Here is a 25,144-nt window from a genome sequence, read left to right as displayed (position 1 = left end):
GACAGATATTAAATCACACTTTTTCTGACTGATGTAATTCTGTAATTGAAAATTCTCTTACAGAACCTTTTGAAATTGAGTACATACGTCTTGGGCAAAAAGGTGAGCAACTGAAAACATCAAAAATTAACTAAATGTATTGATTTACAAGTTGTTTGTGAACGGGTAGTTTAAAGTATGCAAGCAACTGTGATGAATGGAATGAAGGGGCCTGGTAAAGGTGGGTTTCAGTCATCTAATTGTGTGTTCAAATTACTGACAGGATAGGACATAGAAATGTATGGCACAGGAATAGGCCCTTCAGCCCACTGTGTCTATGGCAACCATGATGCCAATTTCAACTGCATATTTGCCTGCATGTGATGTATAATCCCTCTATTCCCTGCCTGTTCACCTGTCTGCCTAAATTCCTCTTAAACATTGTTATCGTATCTGCTTTCACCACTGCTCCTGGTGGCATCTGGTGAGCACAGTGAATGGCGGTGCTGGCTCGAAGGGCCAAATGGCCTCCTCCTGCACCTATTTTTATATGTTTCTATCTTCCAGACATCTACAACTGTGTTTAATAAAAAAAGTATTTTAGATGTTCCTTGAATTCCCCCCCCCAGTTCCAGACATGAATAGGATCTTCAATAATTACCCTATTATGAATGTTAGGTTCACTGGCTTATAATTTCCTGATTTCTTTCTACAGAATTACCCTTCATAAACAGAGGAACAATATTTGGCAACTCTATAGTTCTCTGGGACCTTCCCTGCAGCTAAAGAGAATTGAAAGATCTCTGTCAAGGCCCCAGCCATGTCATCTCTTGACTTTCTTAATAGCCTGGGATGTATCCCATCTAACCCTAGGGATTTATCCACCTTAATGTTCTTCAAGGGATCCACACCACCACCTTCTTGATATCAACATGTCCTAGAATATCGGTAAACCCCTCCCACTATATTCGTCGTGCTATCCTTGGTGAATACAAATGCAAAGTACTCATTTAGTATCTCACTCATTTTCTTTGGTTCAGATATAAATTCCTCCTTTGCCCCTGAATGTTTCAACGTTCTTCCTAGTTACCCTCTTGTTTTTAATGAATGTATGAAATGGCATGGGTTTCTATTTAATCCTACTTGCCAAGGACATTTCAAAGCACCTTAAAGCCCTCCTGATTACCTGTTTTATTTTTCCTGTGTATTTTCCCTGTATAATTTTACCTTCCTTTCCCTTTTTGATTACATTTAGAATATCTCTCTATCTACGGTTCCTAAAAACCATATAACCATATAACCATATAACAACTACAGCACGGAAACAGGCCCGTTCGGCCCTACCAGTCCACGCCGACCACTCTCCCTGACCTAGTCTCATCTACCTGCACTCAGACCATAACCCTCTAATCCCCTCTTATCCATATACCTATCCAATTTACTCTTAAATAATAAAATCGAGCCTGCCTCCACCACTTCCACCGGAAGCCCATTCCATACAGCCACCACCCTCTGAGTAAAGAAGTTACCCCTCATGTTACCCCTAAACTTTTGTCCCTCAATTCTGAAGCTATGTCCCCTTGTTGGAATCTTCCCCACTCTCAAAGGGAAAAGCCTACCCACGTCAACTCTGTCTGTCCCTCTCAAAATTTTAAAAATCTCTATCAAGTCCCCCCTCAACCTTCTACGCTCCAAAGAATAAAGACCCAACCTGCTCAACCTCTCTCTGTAGCTTAAGTGCTGAAACCCAGGCAACATTCTAGTAAATCTCCTCTGTACCCTCTCCATTTTGTCGACATCCTTCCTATAACTTCCTATAACTTTGCTATCCTTTTCTTTCTTCCTCACAGGAACACGTTTGCTAGGAAATGCATTCAGCTGGCTTTTAATAGAGTCCCACACATGAGATGTGGACTTGGCCTGCATAGCCACTCACAATTGACTCTTCCTAGCTCCTGCCTAATACTGCTATAATTAGCTTTACCCTAATTAGCACTTTTCCCAAGGTCCAATTTCATCTTTAAAACTATTTGAAAACCGAGAGGTATGATCATTGTTCCCAAAATGCTTTCCAACTGAAACTCCAATAATCTGGCCATCCTCAATTCTCAATGCAAGGTCAAGTCTGGCACCTTCCAGGTTTGATCATCTACATGTAGAAACAAATAACTGTAGATGCTGGTTTATACCAAAGATAGATACAAAGTGCTGGAGTAACTCAACGGGTTAGGCAGCATTGCTGGAGAAAAAAGAAGTTCGTCAGACTGAAGAAGGGTCCCGACCCAAAAGTCGCCCTTTTTTCTCCCGTTGAGTTACTCCAGCACTTTGTACCTATCTCCAGAGATGCTGCCTGACCCACTGAGTTACTACAGCATTTTGTGCCTATCTTTGGATTATCTGCATAATGTACCAAGAAATCTTCTAGATACACCTAACAAACTCTGGCCCTTCTACATCTCTGGCACTTAGGGAATCCCAGTCAGTATTGAGGAAATTGAAGTTATCAAGTATTGTATGCTGTTGCTTTTGAACCTTTCTATTAGCGTGCATATCTGTTCCTCTATCTCCCACTATCTATTGGGAGTTCTGTGGTATCACTCCATCATAGTGATTGCACCATTCTCATTCCTGAGTTCTACCCACATTGCCTCACAGGGTGAGTCCTCCAGGATGTCCTCTCTAAGTGACGCTGTGCTAATCACCCTGATCAATTGTGCAAATCATCCATCTCCTTTTACATCCCTCACTTGTGCCTGTGAAACATCTGAATACTAGTGTGCATGTAGATTCACTGCTTTTATTTATCTGCAGGCTGCCAGTCCTGCTTTTTTTGTAAACCATGTGTCTCTCAGGGCTTCAACATCATAGGTATATGTACTAATCCATGCTTTAAATTAATCTATTAATCTGCCTCACTCAATACTCTGCAATGAAATAAATACACTTCTGCCCATGCTTGTGTCTTAAAATGGCCTCACCTGTTTTTCCTTTCAGACTACTTGACCTGACCTACTTTCTCCTTCAATCCCTTCACTCTCTGATCTCTGCTCTGGTTTGCACACCCTTGCCATGCTAGTGTAAATCCTCTCAAATTGCACCTGTAAACCTCCCTATGATAAATCGAAGCTTTTCCAGTTTAAATGCAACCTGTATATGCCATTTGCCCTGGAAGAGAGCCCAATGATCCATATTCCTGAAACCTTCCCTCCTGCACCAACCCCTCAGACGTGAATTTGACTGCACTATCTTCCAATTGCTTGTCTCGCTAGCACATGGCACAGTATGTAATCCTGAGATTATAACTGTAGAGCTCCTGTGTTTTAATTTTCCGCCAATTTCCTAGATTCCCTTTGCAGCACCTTGTCTCTTTTCCTGCCCAAGCTATAAGTATCAATATGGACCATGATCTCTGGCATGTTTATGCCCAATATGAATATTTTACAATTTGAAAATTATTTTTTCGTATCAAGGTATGCACAATGTTTTTCTGAAGGCTACCTCTGGAAACTTAATAAGCATTCAAACAAATTTGATTTGAATCAGGGTTGGAGAATGCATTTGCCTATTGGAAAAATACTGTCATGCTCATAGAAACAGAAAATAGGTGGAGGAGGCCATTTTGGCCCTTCGAGCCAGCACCGACATTCATTGTAATCATGGCTGATCATCCACAATCAGTAATCTGTGCCTGCCTTCACCCCATATCCTTTGATTCCACTAGCCCTTAGAGCTCTATCAAACTCTCTTTTAAATTCATCCAGTGAATTGGCCTCCACTGCCTTCTGTGGCAGCGAATTCCACAAATTCACAACTCTCTGGGTGAAAAAGTTTCTTTTCGCCTCAGTTTTAAATGGCTTCCCCTTTATTCTTAGACTGTGTCCCCTGGTTCTGGACTCCCCCAACATTGGGAACATTTTTCCTGCATCTAGCTTGTCCAGTCCTTTTATAATTTTATACGTCTCTATAAGATCCTCTCTCATTCTTCTAAACTCCAGTGAATACAAGCCCAGTCTTTCCAGTCTTTCCTCTTATGACAGTCCCTCCATCCCAGGGATTAACCTCATGAACCTATGCTGCACTGCCTCAATAGCAAGGACTTCTTTCCTCAAATTAGGAGACCAAAACTGCACACAATACTCCAGATGTGGTCTCACCAGGGCCCTATACCAGGGGGTATGGGGAGAAGGCAGGAACGGGGTACTGATTGAGAATGATCAGCCATGATCACATTGAATGGCGGTGCTGGCTCGAAGGGCCGAATGGCCTCCTCCTGCACCTATTGTCTATTGTATACAACTGCAGAAGGACCTCCTTGCTCCTATACTCAAATCCTCTTGTTATGAAGGCCAACCTTCTTGGCTTTCTTCACTGTCTGCTGTACCTGCACGCTTACTTTCAGTGACTGGTGTACAAGGACAACAAGGTCTTGTTGCACTTCCCCTTTACCTAATCTGACACCATTGAGATAATAATCTGCTTCTTTGTTTTTGCTGCCAAAGTGGATAACCTCACATTTATCTACATTATATTGTATCTGCTATGCATCTGCCCACTCACTCAACCTGTCCAAGTCACCCTGCAACCTCCTAACATCCTCTTCGCAGTTCACACTGCCACCCAGCTTTGTGTCAGCTGTAAACCTGCTAGTGTTACTTCTAATTCCATCATCCAAATCATTAATATATATTGTAAATAGTTGCGGCCCCAGCACCGAGCCTTGCGGCACTCCACTCGCCACTGCCTGCCATTCTGAAAAGGACCCGTTTATTCCTACCCTTTGCTTCCTGTTTGCCAACCAATTCTCTATCCATGTCAATACAATACCTTGCCCCCAATACCATGTGCTCTAATTTTGCATACCAACCTCCCGTGTGGAACCTTATCAAAGGCTTTCTGAAAGTCTAGATGCACCACGTCTACTGGCTCTCCTTCATCCATTTTACTTGTCACATCCTCGCAAAATTCCAGAAGATTAGTCAAACAGGATTTCACCTTCATTAATCCATGCTGACTTGGACGAATCCTTTTACTGCTATCCAAATGCGCCGTTATTACCTCTTTAATAATTGACTCCAGCATCTTCCCCACCACCGATGTCAGGCTAACTGGTCTATAATTTCCCATTTTCTCTCTCGCTCCTTTCTTGAAAAGTGGGATAACATTAGCTACCCTCCAATCCACAGGAACTGATCCTGAATCTATTGAACATTGAATTCCAATGCATCCACAATTTCGTGAGCCACCTCCTAGAGAGTACCCTGGGATGCAGACCATCAGGTCCTGGCGATTTATCAGCGATCAGTCCCACCAGCCTACCCAATACTATTTCTCGCCTAATGCAAATTTCTATCAGTTCCTCTGTCTCCCTGGATCCTCTGTGCTCTAGTACTTATGGGAGATTGTACTTGAAGTACTTGTTCAACTCTTCCGTCATTTCCTTGTTACCCATAATAATTTCACCCGTTTTTGCCTTCAAGGGACCCACATTTGTCTTTACTAATCTTTTTCACTTAACATGCTCCCAGAATCACTGAATTTATCTAAAGCTTAATACCCAGAAATCATTTCCTTTTCTTGCACTCTGTTCCCAAATGTATTAAAGGCATAAATAAACTTAATGGTCAAAAGGTAATAGAACAACATGTAGGCATGACATTCTAATTATAATGGGAGCATGGAATTTCTGGTTTGAGCAAATGCCAACAACTAGCCTTGATCTGGTTCTTCAAAAGAATTCTGCCTGTTTCAATGTAAAACATAGTTTGGAGTTGGGGAAGTTTGTCAATGTAAGCTTACATGTTCTTTGCTTTTAGTTTTGTCTAAGAAGGACAGTGCTGCTGCCCAGCAGTACGTTCGACAGGGATGTCCAACAACGTTACGTGCAGATATGTGGGCACTCATTCTGAATGTCAACAATCAGCTGGCGGTAGGGAGCCCTTCATTTCACTTACTTTTGTAAATGATGTTAAAATGATTTCTAACTTGTACTGACAAATGAGCATGATTAACTACAAATAGATGAATTATAAACCTTTAGGACAGAAACTATTTTGATATTTTTAGGACATTGCTAGGTGGCGCTTCTTTTTACTGTAAGGCAGTTAAGGATTAAATATCAATCATCTGCCAATATGTTTTGAAAAGCTGTCCAGAAAATATCAGTGCTATGAACATCATGTAAAATTGCAGTTTAGTTTTTTTACAACAGAAAGGCTGGCAACAACCTATCAAATCTGCACTGCTGTTCATTGTCACATGAACAACTACAATCAATCTTCTTTTCCTTTCCTAAACCTTTTTTCAAAGCATAATTCACTTTTAAAATAATGTATGAAGCCAAGATTTGGAGGGATTTGCGGTCAAATAAAATTAATATGCAAAATAAATTCAAGAAAGAAACAAAAATAATGCTGGGTCATTGTTCAAACATGGTTGTCAGAATTTAAATTGAAAAGTTGGTCTAAACTTACTTTTTGGTGGATAGCTTGTGAGTATAGCTTGCGAGTATATCTTGAATAAAAGTTTAGTTCAGTTTTTAATATTTAACTTGGAATTGTAAATGGCATATTAACAGAAATTGCCTGGTGGAAGTTAATCAACTATTGGCGTTTGTCTGGTTCGGAAATAAATATTATGAGCAGAAAGAAGAGCTATCACTTCTGGCTGAAGACTTTCAAAGTAAATATTCAGCTGAATGCACAGAGGTCATGAATAGAGTACCTAAATAGGATTACGTTGAGAGTTTGGCAGAAGGAAATTCAGTGCAGAGGGAGAAGAAAGTGCTGTTGATTTCCTCCAATCTTGTACTGTATGTTTGAGGGAGTATTTATTTAAATAAATTGGTCCATATTTCATCTGCTTACTGCATTAGACTGTTTAAGTTAAAATATAATACATAAATAATTAAAACATTTTATGTAAATAATTTAGACTTAGTTGTAGCAGAACAGGTTGGGCATTCAGATAGCAGACATGGAAGATTGTGGAGAGTGAGACTGTTCTGACCAAACACATGTAAATTGGATTTTATCTTCTTGAAACTTTGGTCATATTCATTATTCTGGAATGTGAGTGGGAGACCCTCTGGGATGTAAAGAAGCAGAGAGTATTTGGACAACTTACTCCAGCCATCTATCTCCTTGTAGAGGCAAGCAGGATTTGAATGACTCACTGTGCTCAATAGCCTACAGAAATGGGGGGACCAAATAGGCTGAAAATACTAGAATTTTACTTTTGAAACGGAATTATTTCAGCCAGGGTAATGTACCTGTTCTCTGAAAATAATGATGGGGTGCAATTATCACAGAAAGAATGCTCATTATGACACCTTGAAGCAGGAGGCCGTACACAGACAAGAGAAGAGTAGGGGAATGGTAATGTAATAGTTGTGAGATTTCATATTTTGGGGAATGGAATTCTTTGTTAATCACCTTAGAAATCCCATTTAGTGTTTTGTCAATTGGTGTGGGGTAATATTAGATTGAGGGATTTTGTCGAGATAGATGGAGGATCCAGTCAGGTTGGATGGTGGTGTTGAAGGTAGGTATGGGGTGTTGCATTAACGGTGGAGAAACCAATATTAATCATTCTAAAACAAATAAAAGGGAAGTACGTTGACTAATAGTCAGAAATGGTTCTTTAGGCCCTGAAAGTAAAGGGAAATAAAAAGTTGTGGCCTAACATGTTGCATTTATGTATCATCTTTTTGTGCTCCTTTTGGAGATCCTGACTATTTTACAATCAAGGAAGTATTTTTAATAGTTTGTATTAAGTAGGAGCACAGCAGTTAAATTATCCACAGCAAACTCTCACAAATAGTAATGTGATAAAGGGCAGGTGATTTGTTTTAAAAATATGAATGGATGGATACATTTTGGCTAGCAAATTGCTATGAACTCTTTGGCACATTTTTCTAAACAATGCAAATGGATCTCTCACGTCCATTTATGTTCAATGATACTTTATTGTCACTTGTACCTCGGTACAATGAAATTCATTTTTGCGTGCATTTTAGTAAAAATCTTGCTCCATATGAGAACAATCATACAAGAGTGGAAGAACAGTAGATCACATTGAGGCATTATTCTGGTGCTGCTTGAATCCTTCAAGTTCAAAGTTGTTAAAAATGTAGCGTCCTAATTTTGTGTCTACCTTCCATTTTAACCAGCACCTGCAGTTTATTTTCCTACAGAGACACTGAATGTTTGCCTTGGTCCATGTGATCTACCTCTCTTCTCTGCCTCTCCCCATAACACTCTTTTAAATTACTCCGGTGAATTGACCTCCTATGCCTTCTGCGGCAAAGAATTCCACAAATAGTGGAGTCAGGGGGTATGGGGAGAAGGCAGGAACGGGGTACTGATTGAGAATGATCAGCCATGATCACATTGAATGGCGGTGCTGGCTCGAAGGGCCGAATGGCCTACTCCTGCACCTATTGTCTATTGTCTATTAACTTGGCCATAAAGCCCCGTTGATCTGGCAGCAGCATTCTGTTGGAGCTGCAGGGGTCGGCCTGGCGATGGTGTTGATCTTCTCTGCCACTGCATGCTGCTGTAGGCCACATCCAAGCCATGCGGTCAGGTATGCTCCCAGCCCTCTCATTGGCATTGTTCTTTTCCTCCGTCTGCTGCTGCTGCCATCTTGAAGCATATGTCTCTGTTAAAACATGGGATCTCGTTAAGAATATGGCACCTCTGTGCAGTATTAGTTTAGTATTGCACTAAGAGTCCTCTCAGATTCTTATACTTTGGGCTCTAAGATAAATAACAATTTATCTTTATTTGTAGGAAAGAACTGCAGATGCTGGTTTAAATCGAAAGTAGACACAAAATGCTGGAGTAACTCAGTGGGACAGGCAGCATCTCTGGACAGAAGGAATGGGTGACGTTTTGGGTCGAGACCCTTCTTCAGACTGATGTCAGGGGAGTGAGTAGGACAGAGATAGAATGTAGTTGGAGACAGTAAGACTGGTGGGAGAACTGGGATGGGGCAGGGAATGGAAAGAGAGGGAAAGTAAGGGCTATTTGAAGTTAGATAAGTCAATGTTCAGACCACTAGGGTGTAAGCTACCCAAGCAAATTATGAGGTGCTGTTCCTCCAATTTGCGCTGGGCCTCACTCTGACAATGGGGGAGGCCCAGGACAGAAATGTCAGATTGGGAATGGGAGGGGGAACTAAAGTCCTGAGCAACCTGGAGATCAGGTAGGTTAAGGCAGGCTGAGCGGAGGCGTTCAGCAAAACGATGCACTGTATATTGGCGAGACCAAGCACAAATGGGAGGAATGTTCAGATCGCCCCAAGGTTTCGATAGTGTTCCATCCTGAGAGCAGTTTGTACCCTGAACTGTTCACAAGTTGGAAATGCAGCTGTCCTGCAATATACTTCAATAAAAACATGGGCTCACCTAGGGCAAGGTGTAGTTAAACCCTTCAGATATTGCCACAGAGTTCTCACTTGCCAGATGATGCCTGCAGCTCTGTCAGTCTCCCAGACTATTGATTGTACGTATGGGTTGTCGTAATCTGAATACTGGACAGAAAGTAAGAGTATGAAAAATGGGAATATGACAAGAAACTTGCATGAAAATAAAATATGTTGAATCAGATTTACAATGCTGGTTCATTGTTTAAACATGGTTGTCAGAATTTAACTTGAAAAGTTGGTTTAAACTTACTCTCTGGTAGAAAGCTTGCGAACATATCTTGAGTCTATCTTATGAACCCCTAAAACAGATAACAGTGACATTTTAAATTAAAATAAAGAAATGCATTTGAAGAGTCGAATGCAGAGTAAATAATGAGAAACTCATTGATGAAACAATTACGAACCAGAGAACGTAGATTTATTGCCAGAAGATTCAAAGGAAGGCGTGGGGAAATCTTTTCTAGATTCTAGAATTTGCTTCCCAAAAGTATGGCATTTAATTATGGTTTTCAAAGGGACTAGTTTCCCTCTATGACGCTCTCATTCTCCAGGATAATCCTGATGTTGATCCAGCCGCCCTCCAATTCCCTCACTAGATCAGCCAGGAGCTGTAGCTGGAGGCACTTCCCACAGATGCAGTCATATCATATCATATCATATATATACAGCCGGAAACAGGCCTTTTCGGCCCTCCAAGTCCGTGCCGCCCAGTGATCCCCGCACATTAACACTATCCTATACCCACTAGGGACAATTTTTACATTTACCCAGCCAATTAACCTACATACCTGTACGTCTTTGGAGTGTGGGAGGAAACCGAAGATCTCGGAGAAAACCCACGCAGGTCACGGGGAGAACGTACAAACTCCTTACAGTGCAGCACCCGTAGTCAGGATCGAACCTGAGTCTCCGGCGCTGCATTCGCTGTAAAGCAGAAACTCTACCGCTGCGCTACCGTGCCGCCCAGCCTCAAGGACACTGGAGGTTTCACTGACTTCCCACATCCTTTTTTGAGGAGGATCCAGTGTCTTAATTGCTGCCCCTACTGTACTAAGACCAAGGAAGAGTCACAAAAGAAAAACATTCCTTACCTTATCTTGTAGTCACCGAAGCCTCAACACTTGCCCTTAAACACAGCACTTCACCTCCACACACAGCCTCTCCCAATAGTGCTACTACGCTAGCGCATGCCTTCCTGTAACCCTCCACTCGGAGCAGTCACTCCTGGACACCAGCAGCTGTTTTTTTAAAATCTCCTGCGCTCTCTCCTCTCAGTTGCTCACTCACTGCTGAGAATCTCACATTATGACTATACCCTTCAATGCCATGCCTATTTAAGTGTCTGTCTCAATACCTCTTAAATATAGTGATTATATCAGATTTTACCACGATCTCTGATATCGTTCATTTTCTGTGTAAAACACAAACAACTGGGGCCATTTGTCTTCCACATATTCTTAATATTATGTAAAATTTTCAGTGGCTCACAGAGAGCCAGGATAATTTGTAAAGGATAAGTCATGCCTACGAAACCCAATTGTTAATGCATGTTATTTATGTGCTTGCCAGAAAGCAAATGATTCTCATACGCTTTAATTTTAGATGATGGTCTCTTATGGAATTAAATGCAAATTGTTGACTGATCAGGAAATGAAATTGGAGGAAAAATTGTAGGTTGTCAAATATATTAGATGTGAGTAATGGTCCTTGTTGAGTCTCAAATTTTTCAACATATTTATAAATAACATAAATGTGGGATAGAAACCAATGGTTACTGACAACACAAAGGTATAAACAGAGTATGTTTGAAATGGTGAAAAGCTAGAGAGAACAGAAGTTTAAAATGTAACACACTCTCTGCAACTCTGGTTCACTCATCTTTTCCAATCCAAACAACTCCTCAGGTACTTTTCCCTGCAACCACAGGAGATGTAATACCTGTCCTGATACCTCCTCCTTTGACTCCATCCAGGGACCCCAGCAGTCCTTCCAGATGAGACAGAGGTTCACAAGCACCTTCTCTAACCTCATCTACTGTATCCGGTGTTCCCGATGTGGGCTCTTGTACATCAGCGAGACCAAATGTAGACTCTACGACCGTTTCACTGAACACTTATGCTCAGTTTGCAAAGGCCTCCTGGATCTCCCAGTTGCTAACCACTTTAATTCCCCTTCCCACTCCCATACTGACCTTTCCGTCCTGGGCCTCCTCCATTGTCAGACTGAGTCCACACACAAATTGGAGGAATGCATATTTTCCTTGAGTAGATTACAACCCCGTAGCATGATCGTTGAATTCTTCAGTTTTAAGTAAGTTCTACAATCATCTTCCTACCCCCTTCCCTCTCTCCCCCCCCCCTTCCCCCTCCACTCAAGGTCCATTAATCAGTTCCACAGATTGCTACTATGTATCCCTTTTGGGCTCACACCTGTCTCTAGCCAACAATTGGCCTGTCAGGGAACCTCTTTGCCTGAGGTTATCTGTCACAGGTCCTGATTTTTCTTGTTTTTTTTCTTGCATTCGCCCCCCCCCCCCCCCCCCCTTTTTCTTCACTACATCTTGTGGATCCCTGTGCATGGATGATTCAAGTGTTGTGAACAGGTCAAGAAAATAATTTTAAAAGGCAAAAGCTGGGATCAGGCTGGAATTGCATATAGCACTTATTAGGACTTTGCTTAAGAATTGTGTACAATCCGGTCATCACATTAAAGGGAGTAAGTTATTGCACTAAACAGCATGAAGATGAGATTTACCAGTAGTCAGGCAGGAATTAAATTTGTTCGCTTTGTGCAAAATGGGGATTGTGGGGACCAGATTGTTTTCTGTTGAAGAAAGTGAGGGAAGTCTTAACTGAAGTGTGGGAAATTATGAAGGGCCCTGCTAAAGCAAATGAGAAAGACCTTTTTCTTAAGGGTCAAAAATCAGAGTGAAGATGAGTGTAACATGTTTTCCCATCTAGAGGGTGGAAGGTATCTGGAACTCACTGCCTGGGAAAGTAGTGGAGGCTGAAGCCCCAGGCACATTTAAAACGTGCATGGACATGCTTTTGAAAAGCTAAGACTGCAGGGCAATAGGTTGATTCGCTACCCACATGGATTGGGTAGGCTCAGTGGCTGGATAAATTTTAGACAGGAAGTATTGGATATTTAATGGAATCAAGGATACGCACACTTTGGTGTATAAATAAAAACAAGCATGCTATCTGCCTTTTCAAAACATCTATCTGTCCTGCTAGCCGTCTAGATCTGTGGACAACACCAAAAGATCACTCTGTACTTCTACACTTCTTAATGTTTGTCCATTTGATTAATGTTTGCCTCATTACACCTACATTGTGTTTGTCATTTTCCTGTCCAAATGACAAAGACTATCTGACAAAATTGCCATTTTTCCTCTTCCCTTTGAAGAGAGAGTTAGATTTAGCTCTTGGGGCTAAGGGAATCAAGGGAAATGGAGAAAAAGCCAGAACAGGGTACTGATTCGAAGGGCCGAATGGACTACTCCTGCACCTATTTTCTATGATTCTAATCACATGTTGTATTGTGCGTAAAGCTTTTTATTGTCCCCCCCCCCCCCCCCCCCCCACGGTGTACAGGTAGGTTACTGGATGGCTTCGGATTTAGTAAAACATGGACAGAGGATCTTGTACTATTTGCAAAGGTGATTTGACCGTGCCTACTTCTGGAATGGAAGTATAATAATAATGTTTGTGACAGGGAATGGTTACTCCAAGAACAAAGTAGGACGAGTCCAATTGAAGGAATAATAGTAACCTTACTATTACCTTGTCAAGAGTGTTGAAAGTAAACAATTGTTGTTTTGAATCAAGCCTTGCCTGTATTGTATGTGTGAGGGGAAAGAGTGTACCAAGATCCATAATGTCGAACATCTAACCTTTATTGCACCATCGGTGAACTTGCCGACTTATGCAGTCCTTAATAAAGGTGTATGTCATAAACAAAGTAGCCCAGATAATGCTATTATAGGTCTATCATTTGAGGTTTTACTGCTTCTTGGCTATTGTAAAAGATATATATTTTTTAAACATGCATAATATCTTGACTTTTAAATATGTACACAAAGGCTAATAATAATTAATTACTCATATGTAATTTACTGTGGAGTGTAGAGCAAAGATTTGGTATCTTCCTTAATAGTATTGCAATGTATTAATTAGGTTAAGTATGCAGATTAAGAAACATAGACGCTGTATCAGTTTGGTTATCATGCATTATCAATAAGTAAATTGGACTGCAGTAATCCCTAAACTAGTCCCTAAACCTGGATGATAAAGCTTTGTCCGCCACCTTTCAGAATCTTTGCTGTAATGGTGTCATGCTGAAGAGTAAGGTTTTACGGTTACAGTACCTGTTTGATAAATTACCAACAAAAGTTTCCAGAAGTTAAATCTTTTCTATTCCAGTGCAAATAAATTTATAATAGTGTAAAGACATAATTATTGTCAGTTAAGATTCTCGGGGGGGGGGGGGGGGGGGGGAGGAATTTCTGGCCTTTTTTTCGGGTTTGGCATCAATGAGACCGCAAGGGTGTAGGGCAGAGCCAAAACTTGATAAATTTATAAGCAGAAATGTACTATATTTAATATTTAAAATAACTGCAAACCCCTATCTGAGGTCACCAATATTTTTAGATACCTTGGCAAACATCAATGTAATGCATCAGTTTCTCACATTGAATATTTTGCTATAATTTTGTTAAAGGGAGAGACCTGTCTTATCAAAGAGTATGATTCATCTGGTCATGTTCCCAGGAGGTGCCTTTGATCATCTGAAAAATAAATAATTGGCTTAACAGTGGAAAAATAAAAGTAGTTTAAACAAATTCAAGGTTACATTAATTATTTGTCGGTATTTCAACAAAGTTGACGAGAAATCAGGCAGATGTTTCAAATGACTGTGGCGCTTATCTTTGAATTTTCAGAGTAACTGCAGCTGCTCTTAGTAACACAAAATGACAGGAATATCAAATGTTCTATTAAATAATGCTAAATATTCAGGAATAAAGAGAACATAGAAGTTCATGAATATAGAACATACAAGAAGTAAAAACTAAATGCATTTAAAATTACATTTTACCTATTGAGAGATGTCTCCATATCAGGAATAATTGTTGCTGTACATTCAAGTACGTTTTAAGGTTTGTATTAATCTGATTATGCACATTAGAAAATGACTACACCATTGTAAATATTTTGTATGCAAGACACAATTCAATGCTGATTTTTGGTTGGCTTGGATAAAAAAGTTGAGTTATTAAATTGCAAAGTACAAAACAAATTTGAGATAACAAAAATCTTGCATGATGATACTATTACACTGGAAATAAAAGAGACAGCAGATGCTGGGATCTTGAGAGTAAAAGCAACCTGCTGGACAAACTCAGTGGGTCAGGCAGCATCTGTGGAGGGAGATGGACAGACACAGCTTTAGGTCTGAACCCTTCTTCATACTGGGGAGATAGCTGCTCTGGGATAAAGGTGTGGGACAAAAACTGTCATGTGATAGATGGATTAGGTTGACGGATAAATTTGTTAGGTGAGGGTCATAGGGGTGGAGGTAATAACCAAGGCTGGAGGTGCTAAGTGGGGAGAGTAAAATGATGCATTGGTAGAATATGATAAGAAAGGAAGGTTGGGAGTGAAATGTAAAACCAGAGGAAGAGATGGCGGGAAGAAGAGGATGGGGGGGGGGGGGGGGGGGGGGGGAGGAATAAGAATTGAATAGGGAGGGGTGTGGCTCATGAATGTGTGGAGGATTGCAAAGGAACTGGGTGATGTGGGTAGAAAGGGAGTGGAAAGGGGTGTGTGTGTGGGAGGAAGCTGGGTTCATAAGAAGGCCGGGTTCATGAAAATCAAGCCATCAATGTTCGTACCTCCGTCACCTTTGTTTAGGGACTCAAACAAGTGAGATAGAACCCTCTCCAACTTTGTCTAATACATTTAGTGCTCTCAGTGTGGCCTCCTCTAAACCGGTAGCCTATAACACAATATGAACATTTGAATTCTCCAATATTAAGTAACCCCCCCCCCGCCATCGTTCCTTTACCTATCCAGCTCTCTCCACTGTCGACCCCCCCGCACACCTCCGGGGTCCCTAATTTTCTTCCACCCCTCATCCCCCTCGTTCCATCTTCACACCATCCTTCCCTCTGACTCTACATTTCATTCCCTCTTTCTTATTAGATTCCGCCATTCGCATCTCTTTTGTTTTCTCCACTAATCACTTCCAGCCATAGTTACCATCTCCACCCTTCTTTCTTCACACCTCTCATCCACCAATCAGCTTCTTCTTACCTGGATCCATCTGTCACTTGCTAGCTCTTGTCTCGCCTCTTCCCCTCCTCTCTTTCTACCAACTATCTTCCCTCTACTTCATCAATCTGAAGAAGATCCTGACCGGAGATGTCCATTCTCTCCATAGAAGCTGTCTGAATCAGAGTTCCTCCACCGATTTGTTTTTTACTATTACATTGGGCCAGAATCTACTGTGAGAACACTTAGTTGAACTTGCCTTTGTCAATAAACATAACGAGAGTGCCCTCTTCAGGATGTCTGAGAATTGGTAAGCAATGGTATCAATCTATTCAAAGAATTTGGAACAGGGAAAAATGTAACTTAGCCAATGTCATATCTAAAAGTTGCTAAAGGTGAAATAGTAAGGGGAAAATGGATCAAATTGTAAGAAAAATAGAGATCAAAAGGGAATCTGTGAAGGGTGTTCACATTTCGCTTCACATTTTTTAATATGGTTTCATTGGCATGAGTTCAATTTCATTCTGGATATGATTCAAAGAATGGAACAACAACAATATTTAGATAAAGCTCAACCTCGTATTCCTTTTATAGCATACTGATTTCTTTAATATTAATCTGTTAATAAATGAGATGAGGTGGCACAGTGGTGCAGCTACTAGAGCCACAGCCTTACAGTGCCTGAGAACCAGGTTCAATGTTGACCTCCAGTGTTCTCTATTTGTACTCTGTGGGTTTTCTCCAGGTGTTTTGATTCCCCACTCCTTGCAAGATGTGCAGATGACAGGTTAATTGGCCACTGTAACTTGCCTCTAATATGTAGGCAAATGGTAGAATGTGAGAGGAGCAAAGGGGAATATGGGAAGGACAAAATGGGATTCATGTAAATGGGTGCTTGATGTTGACGGGGATTCCATGACGAGGATAGGCTGGGTTTCTTTTTCCTAGAGCCCTATATTGCCTTCACTACCAGGTCTACCAGTGTTACAGGGAATTATGGACTTGAACCCAAGGTCTCTGTTCAAAACGATTTCCTTGACATTTCACCATGTAACATCTATGTCCCATGGCTTCCCAAAATGCATCACCTCTCAGTTGTCAGGATTAAATTCCATCTGTGAGTATAGTTCTGTCCAACATTACATCTGATCTGCATCCTGCTGTAATTTTAGGCAATTTTCCACGCTATCCACATCACCAACTTCCATGTCGTCTGTTAACTTATTAATCACACCTCCTACATTCACATCTAAGTTAATATAGATATCACAATCAACAGCACTATTCCCTAAATATAAATAACTTTTAATTTATTCATAGTTGTAATATTTTGGAATATTATTTGTCATCTTTTAAAGAAAATCAATCATAAATCAACTGTAAACAAATCTATCTTTATCTTCAAAATTAGATGCTTTGCAGTCAGCTTTGTTCTTCACCAGTCTGTATGGTTATAAGGAAGTTGCATTCTTCTCCAAATACATCAAGAAGCAAACTTGCAAAGGATGCCACAATACAAGCACTTCCAGTAACTTATTTTAAACGTGAATTTTGCAATATTCTTTGCAATATAAGATACCTTAGGCCAATAATTAAAACATGCTAGAACATTGCTAGAAATTCATTAACTGTTTGTATCCTTCTATTTAATTTTCATGGTTTTATATCCAAAAATAAAAGAAGATGAAATGGGTTTTTTTAATTGACAATAATGCATGTAAATCAGAGATGATTCAATAAAACTTGCTTACTTTTCATGAGCTAGTAAATTAAGCTTCTCAGGAATTAAAATTTAATTTTGATGGGGAAAGTGATCTGAGTAAAACTATCAGTGAATTAAGCAAAACACAAAGTGCTAGAGGAACTCACCAGATAGGCAGTAGGAAGAAAATTGACAGGTGATGTTTTGAGTCAGGACCCTTCTTTAGAAATGGAAACAAAAGGATGTCAGATAAGGAGAGAAGTAGTGAAAGGTAAAGCATGAGGGAAGGTTGTGGTAAAATGGGACACGAGGAGGGGCAAGGGGGGAGGGAATTAGAGGACTCAGTGAGGCAAGATGAGTGTGCTAAAGTGGGGACAGGAGCAAGGTAACTGGAAGATTTGGGTGGGAGATGGTGGGACAAATGGGAGTGTACTGGGTTGCGTGCATGTTGTCTTCTTCGATGATGTCTGACTTACTGAGTTCCTCCAGAACTTTGTGTTTTGCTCGAGGTTCCAGCATCTGCAATGTCGTGTGTCTCCCCAGTGTCAGTAAACTGCTGCGAATGAAAGTGACCAAATGTTGCACTTTCAGGAAGGTGTTGACTGGTATGGTCATACATTTGTAAAGTTTTAAATTTGACGAGAGGTCAGCAAGCTTTTGAACATAATTTCTAATATTTCTGTGCTACACCCACTCTCTCACTGTGGATGAGATAAGATGTAATTTTCTGTTTGGCAGTAACATTGTTAACTTGAAAAGAGCTTTGTTCTAATTTAGTGGGCACTTTTCTTTTTAGAGCGTTAACTTCTCTCTGAATGCCTCATGGGATGTCACACGACAAGCAACTAGAAAACCATTTCAGTTGCTGAGAGATTTATTATTTTCACCTGAATTGATGTTTAAGCAAAACACTGGATGAAGACAGAATCAATGTTTGAGAATATATTGTGTACAGAGCATGAATTGGACAAACAAAAAGGTTATATTAGCAGACAGCTTTTTGAAAGTCAGCAAAAATGCACATTGTTTCGATATCAAGATAATAAAATGATATATTTAGGTCAAATATGATGGTAAATTTGTCTCTGTATATTTTTAATTTTTTTAGCTCGGATTTCTTGCATACTGTTGTGTGTCAAAAGATTTCAATTGGAAAGCTGAACATGTGCAATCAAATATTCTTCATATAATTGAATAAATTCAAGAGTCAAGAGTGTTTGTCACATGCACTGGGACCAGAACAATGACATTTTTTTTGATGCAGCTTTACAGGAATATTAATTTAACAACAGAACAAAAAACCCCAATAATTTATCAGTTATATCTAGATAAACCAGTCTATAACAGCGCAATACAGAGTTGTGCAGGGTGGTTCAATAACCTGATGACAGGGTAAAAGCTGTTCTTGAACCTAAAAGTAGTAGTTATCAGGCCTCTAATTATCTAGCCAACTAAAGCAGTGAGGTAAGAGTGTGGGTCTTTGATATTAACTGTCTTCTTTGAGGCAATGTTTCCTGTGGGCTTCCTTCAAAGAGGGGAGGTCTGTTATATCACTGAAAAGATTATTAGTACAATTATCAATTCCAACTCTGTTCTTATGTCAGTTAAAATATCTGAGCAGCATCTTTTTCATCCTCATTTATTTTCAAGTCTGGCTATTGTTTTAGTAAGGTATAGAATTTAGAGAGAGATACAGTGTGGAAGAACCTTTGTTGTTGCCCTACATGCCAGGAGGCATAATGGGCAGTAAGTAATTAAGTACAGTGCGAAAACTAGCCCTTTGGCCCACTGATCACCTGGACACTAGTTCTATGTTGTCCCACTTTTGCATCCTGTACACTAGGGGCAATTTTACAGAAGCCAATTAATCTACAAACCTGCACATCTTTGGAATGTGGGAGTAAACCGACACACCTAGAGAAATCCCATGCTGTCACTTGGAGAACGTACAAACTCTGTCCAGACAGCATCCATAGTTATGATTGACCCCAGGTCTCTGGCGCAATGAGGCAGCAACTCTACCGCTGCGCCACTGGCTCGTATATATTGTCTTAGTTCTTAAACCTGGAATTGCAAAAGCACAAAAATGTTTTTTGCCTAAAATTATTTCTTTCACTTCTTGTATGTTAAGAAACAGAAAGGACCCTGTGCAGTTATAGGGATTAATAATTGATTGTTCTAACTGTTAATAAAACATTGTTTTTGTTATAACAAATCTATGAGAAAATATAACATATAACATATAACAACTACAGCATGGAAACAGGCCTGTCCGGCCCTACCAGTCCACGCCGACCATTCTCCCTGACCTAGTCTCATCTACCTGCACTCAGACCATAACCCTCTAATCCCCTCTTATCCATATACCTATCCAATTTACTCTTAAATAATAAAATCGAGCCAGCCTCCACCACTTCCACCGGAAGCCCATTCCACACAGCCACAACCCTCTGAGTAAAGAAGTTCCCCCTCATGTTACCCCTAAACCTTTGTCCCTCAATTCTGAAGCTATGTCCCCTTGTTGGAATCTTCCCCACTCTCAAAGGGAAAAGCCTACCCACGTCAACTCTGTCCGTCCCTCTCAAAATTTTAAAAACCTCTATCAAGTCCCCCCTCAACCTTCTACGCTCCAAAGAATAAAGACCCAACCTGTTCAACCTCTCTCTGTAGCCTAAGTGCTGAAACCCAGGCAACATTCTAGTAAATCTCCTCTGTACCCTCTCCATTTTGTCGACATCCTTCCTATAATTTGGCGACCAGAACTGCACACCATACTCCAGATTCGGCCTCACCAATGCCCTGTACAATTTCAACATTACATCCCAACTTCTATACTCGATGCTCTGATTTATAAAGGCAAGCATACCAAACGCCTTCTTCACCACCCTATCCACATGAGATTCCACCTTCAGGGAACAATGCACAGTTATTCCCAGATATGGTTGGCAATTGCCAATGAAACAATAGTCCTGGGGATGTGTAAGATATATTTATAGTTTAATGGTTAGCTTCCTGGATAAATATCCCAGAAGCTTGTCCTAATGATTCACAGATGTGAGTTAAAATCCCACAGCAACCACTTAATTCAGCTTTAATTAAATGAAAAGGCATTGTGATTCCTGACCTACAGGAATGTGGTTGACTCTTGTAATTGTCTCCTCAAATAGCCAAGCAAACTGCTTATTTCAAGGACTATCAAGGATGAGAAAGAAAATTTGGAATTCCCAGTATTTCCCACATCCTGCAATCGATAGAAAGACAAGCACAAACACAAAAAATAACTGTTTAGACACATATCAATGAGTAAAACAACTATGAAAAACAGGAACAAATTTCTGTATATTAAAATCTCTAATGTTATACCAAAGGAAAGGTATATGCGTCCTATTTACAAATAATCATATCTTCCAAATATTTAATGATTTTGTACTTTAATCCATTTTGTTTTATTGAGAACCATGGAAGCAAATTAAATTTGATTTCAATCTGGACTATACCATCATATCATTGGCTTCTGTTTCTTTTAGGACACAAGAATTTCTGCGATTGTGATTTACTGTTTCCCTAAAATGTAATGAGATTGAATCTGTAAAATACCCTTTTAAAGTATTACCATGCAATGTAACTGTATATAATGGTAGGAATTTGACATTAAAAATCCATGAATAGAGTGTTCAGAGTGTTCAGATACAGTGCGGAAACAGGCCCTTTGGCCCACCGGGTCGGGGCTGACCAGCGATCCCCGATCTCCACACTATCCTTCACCCACTCGGGACAATTTTTTCATTTACCAAGTCAATTAACCTGCAAACCTATACGTGGGATGTGGGAAGAAACCGAAGATCTCGGGGAGAAAGTACAAATTCCGTACAGACAGTGCCCGTAGTTGGGATCGAACCCGGGTTTCCGGCGCTACATTTGCTGTAAAGCAGCAACTCTACCGCTGCGTCACCGTGACCACTCAATGGAATAATGGAAGATAACAGTGAAAATTGTTAATTACAGTGATTGTATTGATCTATTAGTTTTTGGGTTCGATGCTTTGGCTGGTTGTATAAAACAAAATACTTTGCTCATAATTGTCATAAATCCGGGAGCTAGAGATCACGTATCACAGCACCTTTTGTGTGCTGTTCCTTTGCTCAAGAGGAGTTGAGTATAGAAGCAAAGAGGTCCTTCTGCAGTTGTACAGGGCCCCAGTGAGACCACACCTGGAGTACTGTGCGCAGTTTTGGTCTCCAAATTTGAGGAAGGACATTCTTGCTATTTGAGGGAGTGCAGCGTAGGTGCACTAGGTTAATTCCCGGAATGGCGGGACTGTTGTGTATTGAAAGATTGGAGCGACTGGGCTTGTATACACTGGAATTTAGAAGTATGAGAGGGGATCTTATTGAAACATATAGATTATTAAGGGATTGGACAGGCGAGAGGCAGAAACCATGTTCCCAATGTTGGGGGAGTCCAGAACCAGGGACCACAGTTTAAGAATAAGGGGTAGGCCATTTAGAACGGAGACGAGGAAAAACTTCACTCAGAGAGTTGTAAATCTGTGGAATTCTCTGCCTCAGAAGGCAGTGGAGGCCAATTCTCTGGATGCTTTCAAGAGAGTTAGATAGAGCTCTTAATGATAGCGGAGTCAGGGCGTATGGGAGAGGGCAGGAACGGGGTACTGATTGTGAATGATCAGCCATGATCACATTGAATGGCGGTGCTGGCTCGAAGGGCCGAATGGCCTACTCCTGCACCTATTGTCTATTGTCTATTTAACTAGCATGGTTTCAGGATAAACAGGGTTGTGAAGGTGGGAGGGGGTTTAGTAAAACTATGTTGTTATATTTCTGTAAATAGGAACACATTTTGCAGACCAATGAGGGTAAACATTTCATTCTCGGTGAATTTTTTATGTTGCCATCCTGGTTTAATTGTACGGTGGAACAATGATTCAAAGGCAAACAAAAATTTTACCAGTGCATTATGAGTTGAATTTACAATTTACACAGATGTGCAAAATTGGTGTTTTCAGCCTCAGTCAGTGTGGCACGACATTTTGTGGGGACCTGTATAGGATTTTTAGGTCATTGTCTGTCTAGTTTTTATAGCATACAAGACCAAGTGGACCTGTTAGGCCCAAACCTCTCCTGCATATCTGGTGCAGCACCCTTATTGAAACGTATAAGATAATTAGGGGATTGGGCACATTAGAGGCAGGAAACATGTTCCCAATGTTGGGGGAGTCCAGAACAAGGGGCCACAGTTTAAGAATAAGGGGTAGGCCATTTAGAACGGAGATGAGGAAGAACTTTTTCAGTCAGAGAGTGGTGAAGGTGTGGAATTCTCTGCCTCAGAAGGCAGTGGAGGCCAGTTCGTTGGATGCTTTCAAGAGAGAGCTGGATAGAGCTCTTAAGGATAGCGGAGTGAGGGGGTATGGGGAGATGGCAGGAACGGGGTACTGATTGAGAGTGATCAGCCATGATCGCATTGAATGGCGGTGCTGGCTCGAAGGGCTGAATGGCCTACTCCTGCACCTATTGTCTATTGTCCTCCCCCATTCCCCTTCCTCCCTCACCCCCTCCCTCCCTCCCTCACTCCCTCCCTCCCTCCCTCCCTCCCTCCCTCCCTCCCTCCCTCCCTCCCTCCCTCCCTCCCTCCCTCCCTCCCTCCCCCCCCCTGCCCACTTCAACCCCCCTCCTACCCCTCCTCCCCTTTCCCTTCCTCCCTCCCCCTTCCTCACTCCCTCCCTAGGAGATAGATTTAAAGTTAAAATGTGAATAACTTTAAAAATAGAATAATTTCAATGAAACATCTTCCATGTGCACCAAAGGGACGACAGTGAGTAAGGTGGGCCTAAAATTGTCGTGCTATTGTATACCCTTTTGGCTGTAGTTCAGGAACAAACAAACAAACAAACGAGAATTTTAGTGTATAGATGATATGCTCTGAGCCTCACAGCAGTAAAACCTTAAGTGCGTTACAGTTATTGGTTAAAAAGTTAACTCTAACCTTTCTTGTTTTCTCAGGATTCTTTATATTATGAACAACTGAAATCGAATGTAATTCAACATGATCTTTTAGTTGACAACCTCATCTACAAGGTATGAAACACCTTTCTTTTGTTCTTTTTTATCAGTGACCTCAGCTGGATGACAGTGAGACAGTGGAAAGCCTACTCATTCGGACTAACTCTAACATAGCCACAAACATCCATATAGTGCCAGTGTCTGAGTAGGTGCCTGTGTGTAAATTTGTGCAATAGTGCTCCTTCCTTGTTTTTTTCCCTCCTCGGCTAGCTGAAGACCATTAACACTTTGATGACTGAAATGAAACCGGAACACGAGTCTGGTTATGGCATGGGGAGAGCAGAGAAATCTGTGCTTACAAAATCTGCAGTTTATCCTTCAAATTATGGGATGCGGAAGACATAAGACAGAAGGAGATTTCACATGCACATAGCTTGTTACACAATTTCATCAGTTATTATCAAAAGTGACCAATTTCTCAGCTCGATCTTTGTCTTTATGGACATTACAATCACGTTGGGGCAAAGTGTATGCCGTTGCACTTGTACAATACAATATATCTCTATTGTCATTGTACAGAGGTACAACGAGATTGGAAATGCGACTTCCATTCGATGCAATAAATTAATTAGCTAATCAACAGAAATTTAGGCAACCCAGAGAAACAAAATTAGAAACAGTTAAAACAGTATAAAGTGCAAATAGGTCTGTGCCGGGTCGATGTGCGACGTGACCATCCGAAGGAGACAGTTCATGGGTGGGGGGGGGGGGCACTCAGCAGGACCGGTTCAGAGCAGCTATGGCCCTGGGGATGAAGCTGTTCCTAAGTCTGGAGGTGCGGGCGTAGAAGGCCTTGTAATGTCTGCTGGATGGTAGAAGTTTGAACAGACTATTGTAAGGATGTGACGAGTCTTTATGAATGCTGGTGGCTTTCCTGAGGCATCGTGTATTGTAGATGCCCTCCAAGGCTGGAACCTGCGTCCCGATAATCTTCTGAGCTCTCTAGACTACCCGCTGAAGAGCTCTCCTCTCTGCCTCCGTGCAGCTGAGATACCACACAGGGATGCCATGCGTTCGGATGCTCTCTGTGGTGCAGCGGTAGACGGTCGTCAGCAGCTGTTGGAGCAGCCCAGTCTTTTTCAGTGTTGTTAGGAAAAACAATCGTTGCTGTGCCTTCTTGACCAGCGCAGCGGTGTTAGTGGACCATGTGAGGTCCTCCGAAATGTGTATGCCCAGAAACTTGAAGTTGGACACTCTCCACACTGTCCCCGTTGATAAAGATCGGGGAGTATTCCCCATTATGTGACCTCCTGAAGTTGATGATCAGCTCCTTGGTCTTAGAGGTGTTTAGGGACAGGTTGCTATCTGAGCACCAGTCCACCAGGTTCTGCACCTCCGCTCTGTAGTGTGTTTCATCACCGTTGGTGATCAGCCCGATCACCGTTGTGTCATCTGCAAACTTAACAATGGTGTTGGTGGCAAATGCAGGAACACAGTCATGTGTGAAGAGGGAGTAGAACATGGGGCTCAATACACAGCCCTGTGGTGTGCCGGTACCCAGGGTGATAGTGGAGGACAGGTGCGGGCCCATTCTCACTGCCTGCGGTCGCTCCGTCAGGAAATTCAGGATCCGGTGGCATAATGACGAGCTGAGGCCTAGCTGGTGGAGTTTGGTGATGATCTTGGTGGGGATGACTGTGTTGAAGGCAGAGCTATAGTCTATGAATAGCATCCTCACGTACGTGCCC

The 25,144-nt window shown here is 41.3% G+C and overlaps 1 protein-coding gene and 1 long non-coding RNA gene across 4 annotated transcripts in view; one reads left to right on the top strand and one right to left on the bottom strand.

The window, feature by feature from the left end:
* tbc1d19 (TBC1 domain family, member 19) overlaps positions 1-25,144 on the top strand; it is an 85,922-nt gene that overhangs the window by 34,179 nt on the left and 26,599 nt on the right. For all 3 annotated transcript variants that reach the window (XM_078400398.1, XM_078400406.1, XM_078400416.1), the window contains exons 10-12: positions 64-102; positions 5,793-5,905; positions 23,397-23,471. In XM_078400398.1, the coding sequence (XP_078256524.1) occupies positions 64-102; positions 5,793-5,905; positions 23,397-23,471 (227 nt within the window). The remainder of the gene's footprint in view (positions 1-63; positions 103-5,792; positions 5,906-23,396; positions 23,472-25,144) is intronic.
* LOC144594211 (uncharacterized) overlaps positions 7,935-25,144 on the bottom strand; it is a 74,743-nt gene continuing 57,533 nt past the window's right edge. Inside the window, exons 2-5 of the long non-coding RNA XR_013547370.1 lie at positions 14,136-14,194; positions 9,656-9,704; positions 9,386-9,510; positions 7,935-8,637 (exon numbers count right to left, since the gene is read on the bottom strand). This is a non-coding gene — a long non-coding RNA (uncharacterized LOC144594211). The remainder of the gene's footprint in view (positions 8,638-9,385; positions 9,511-9,655; positions 9,705-14,135; positions 14,195-25,144) is intronic.

Source organism: Rhinoraja longicauda, chromosome 1 (assembly GCF_053455715.1).
Source record: "Rhinoraja longicauda isolate Sanriku21f chromosome 1, sRhiLon1.1, whole genome shotgun sequence".
NCBI lineage: Eukaryota > Metazoa > Chordata > Chondrichthyes > Rajiformes > Arhynchobatidae > Rhinoraja > Rhinoraja longicauda.
This window is presented reverse-complemented; position numbering and strand designations above follow the sequence as displayed.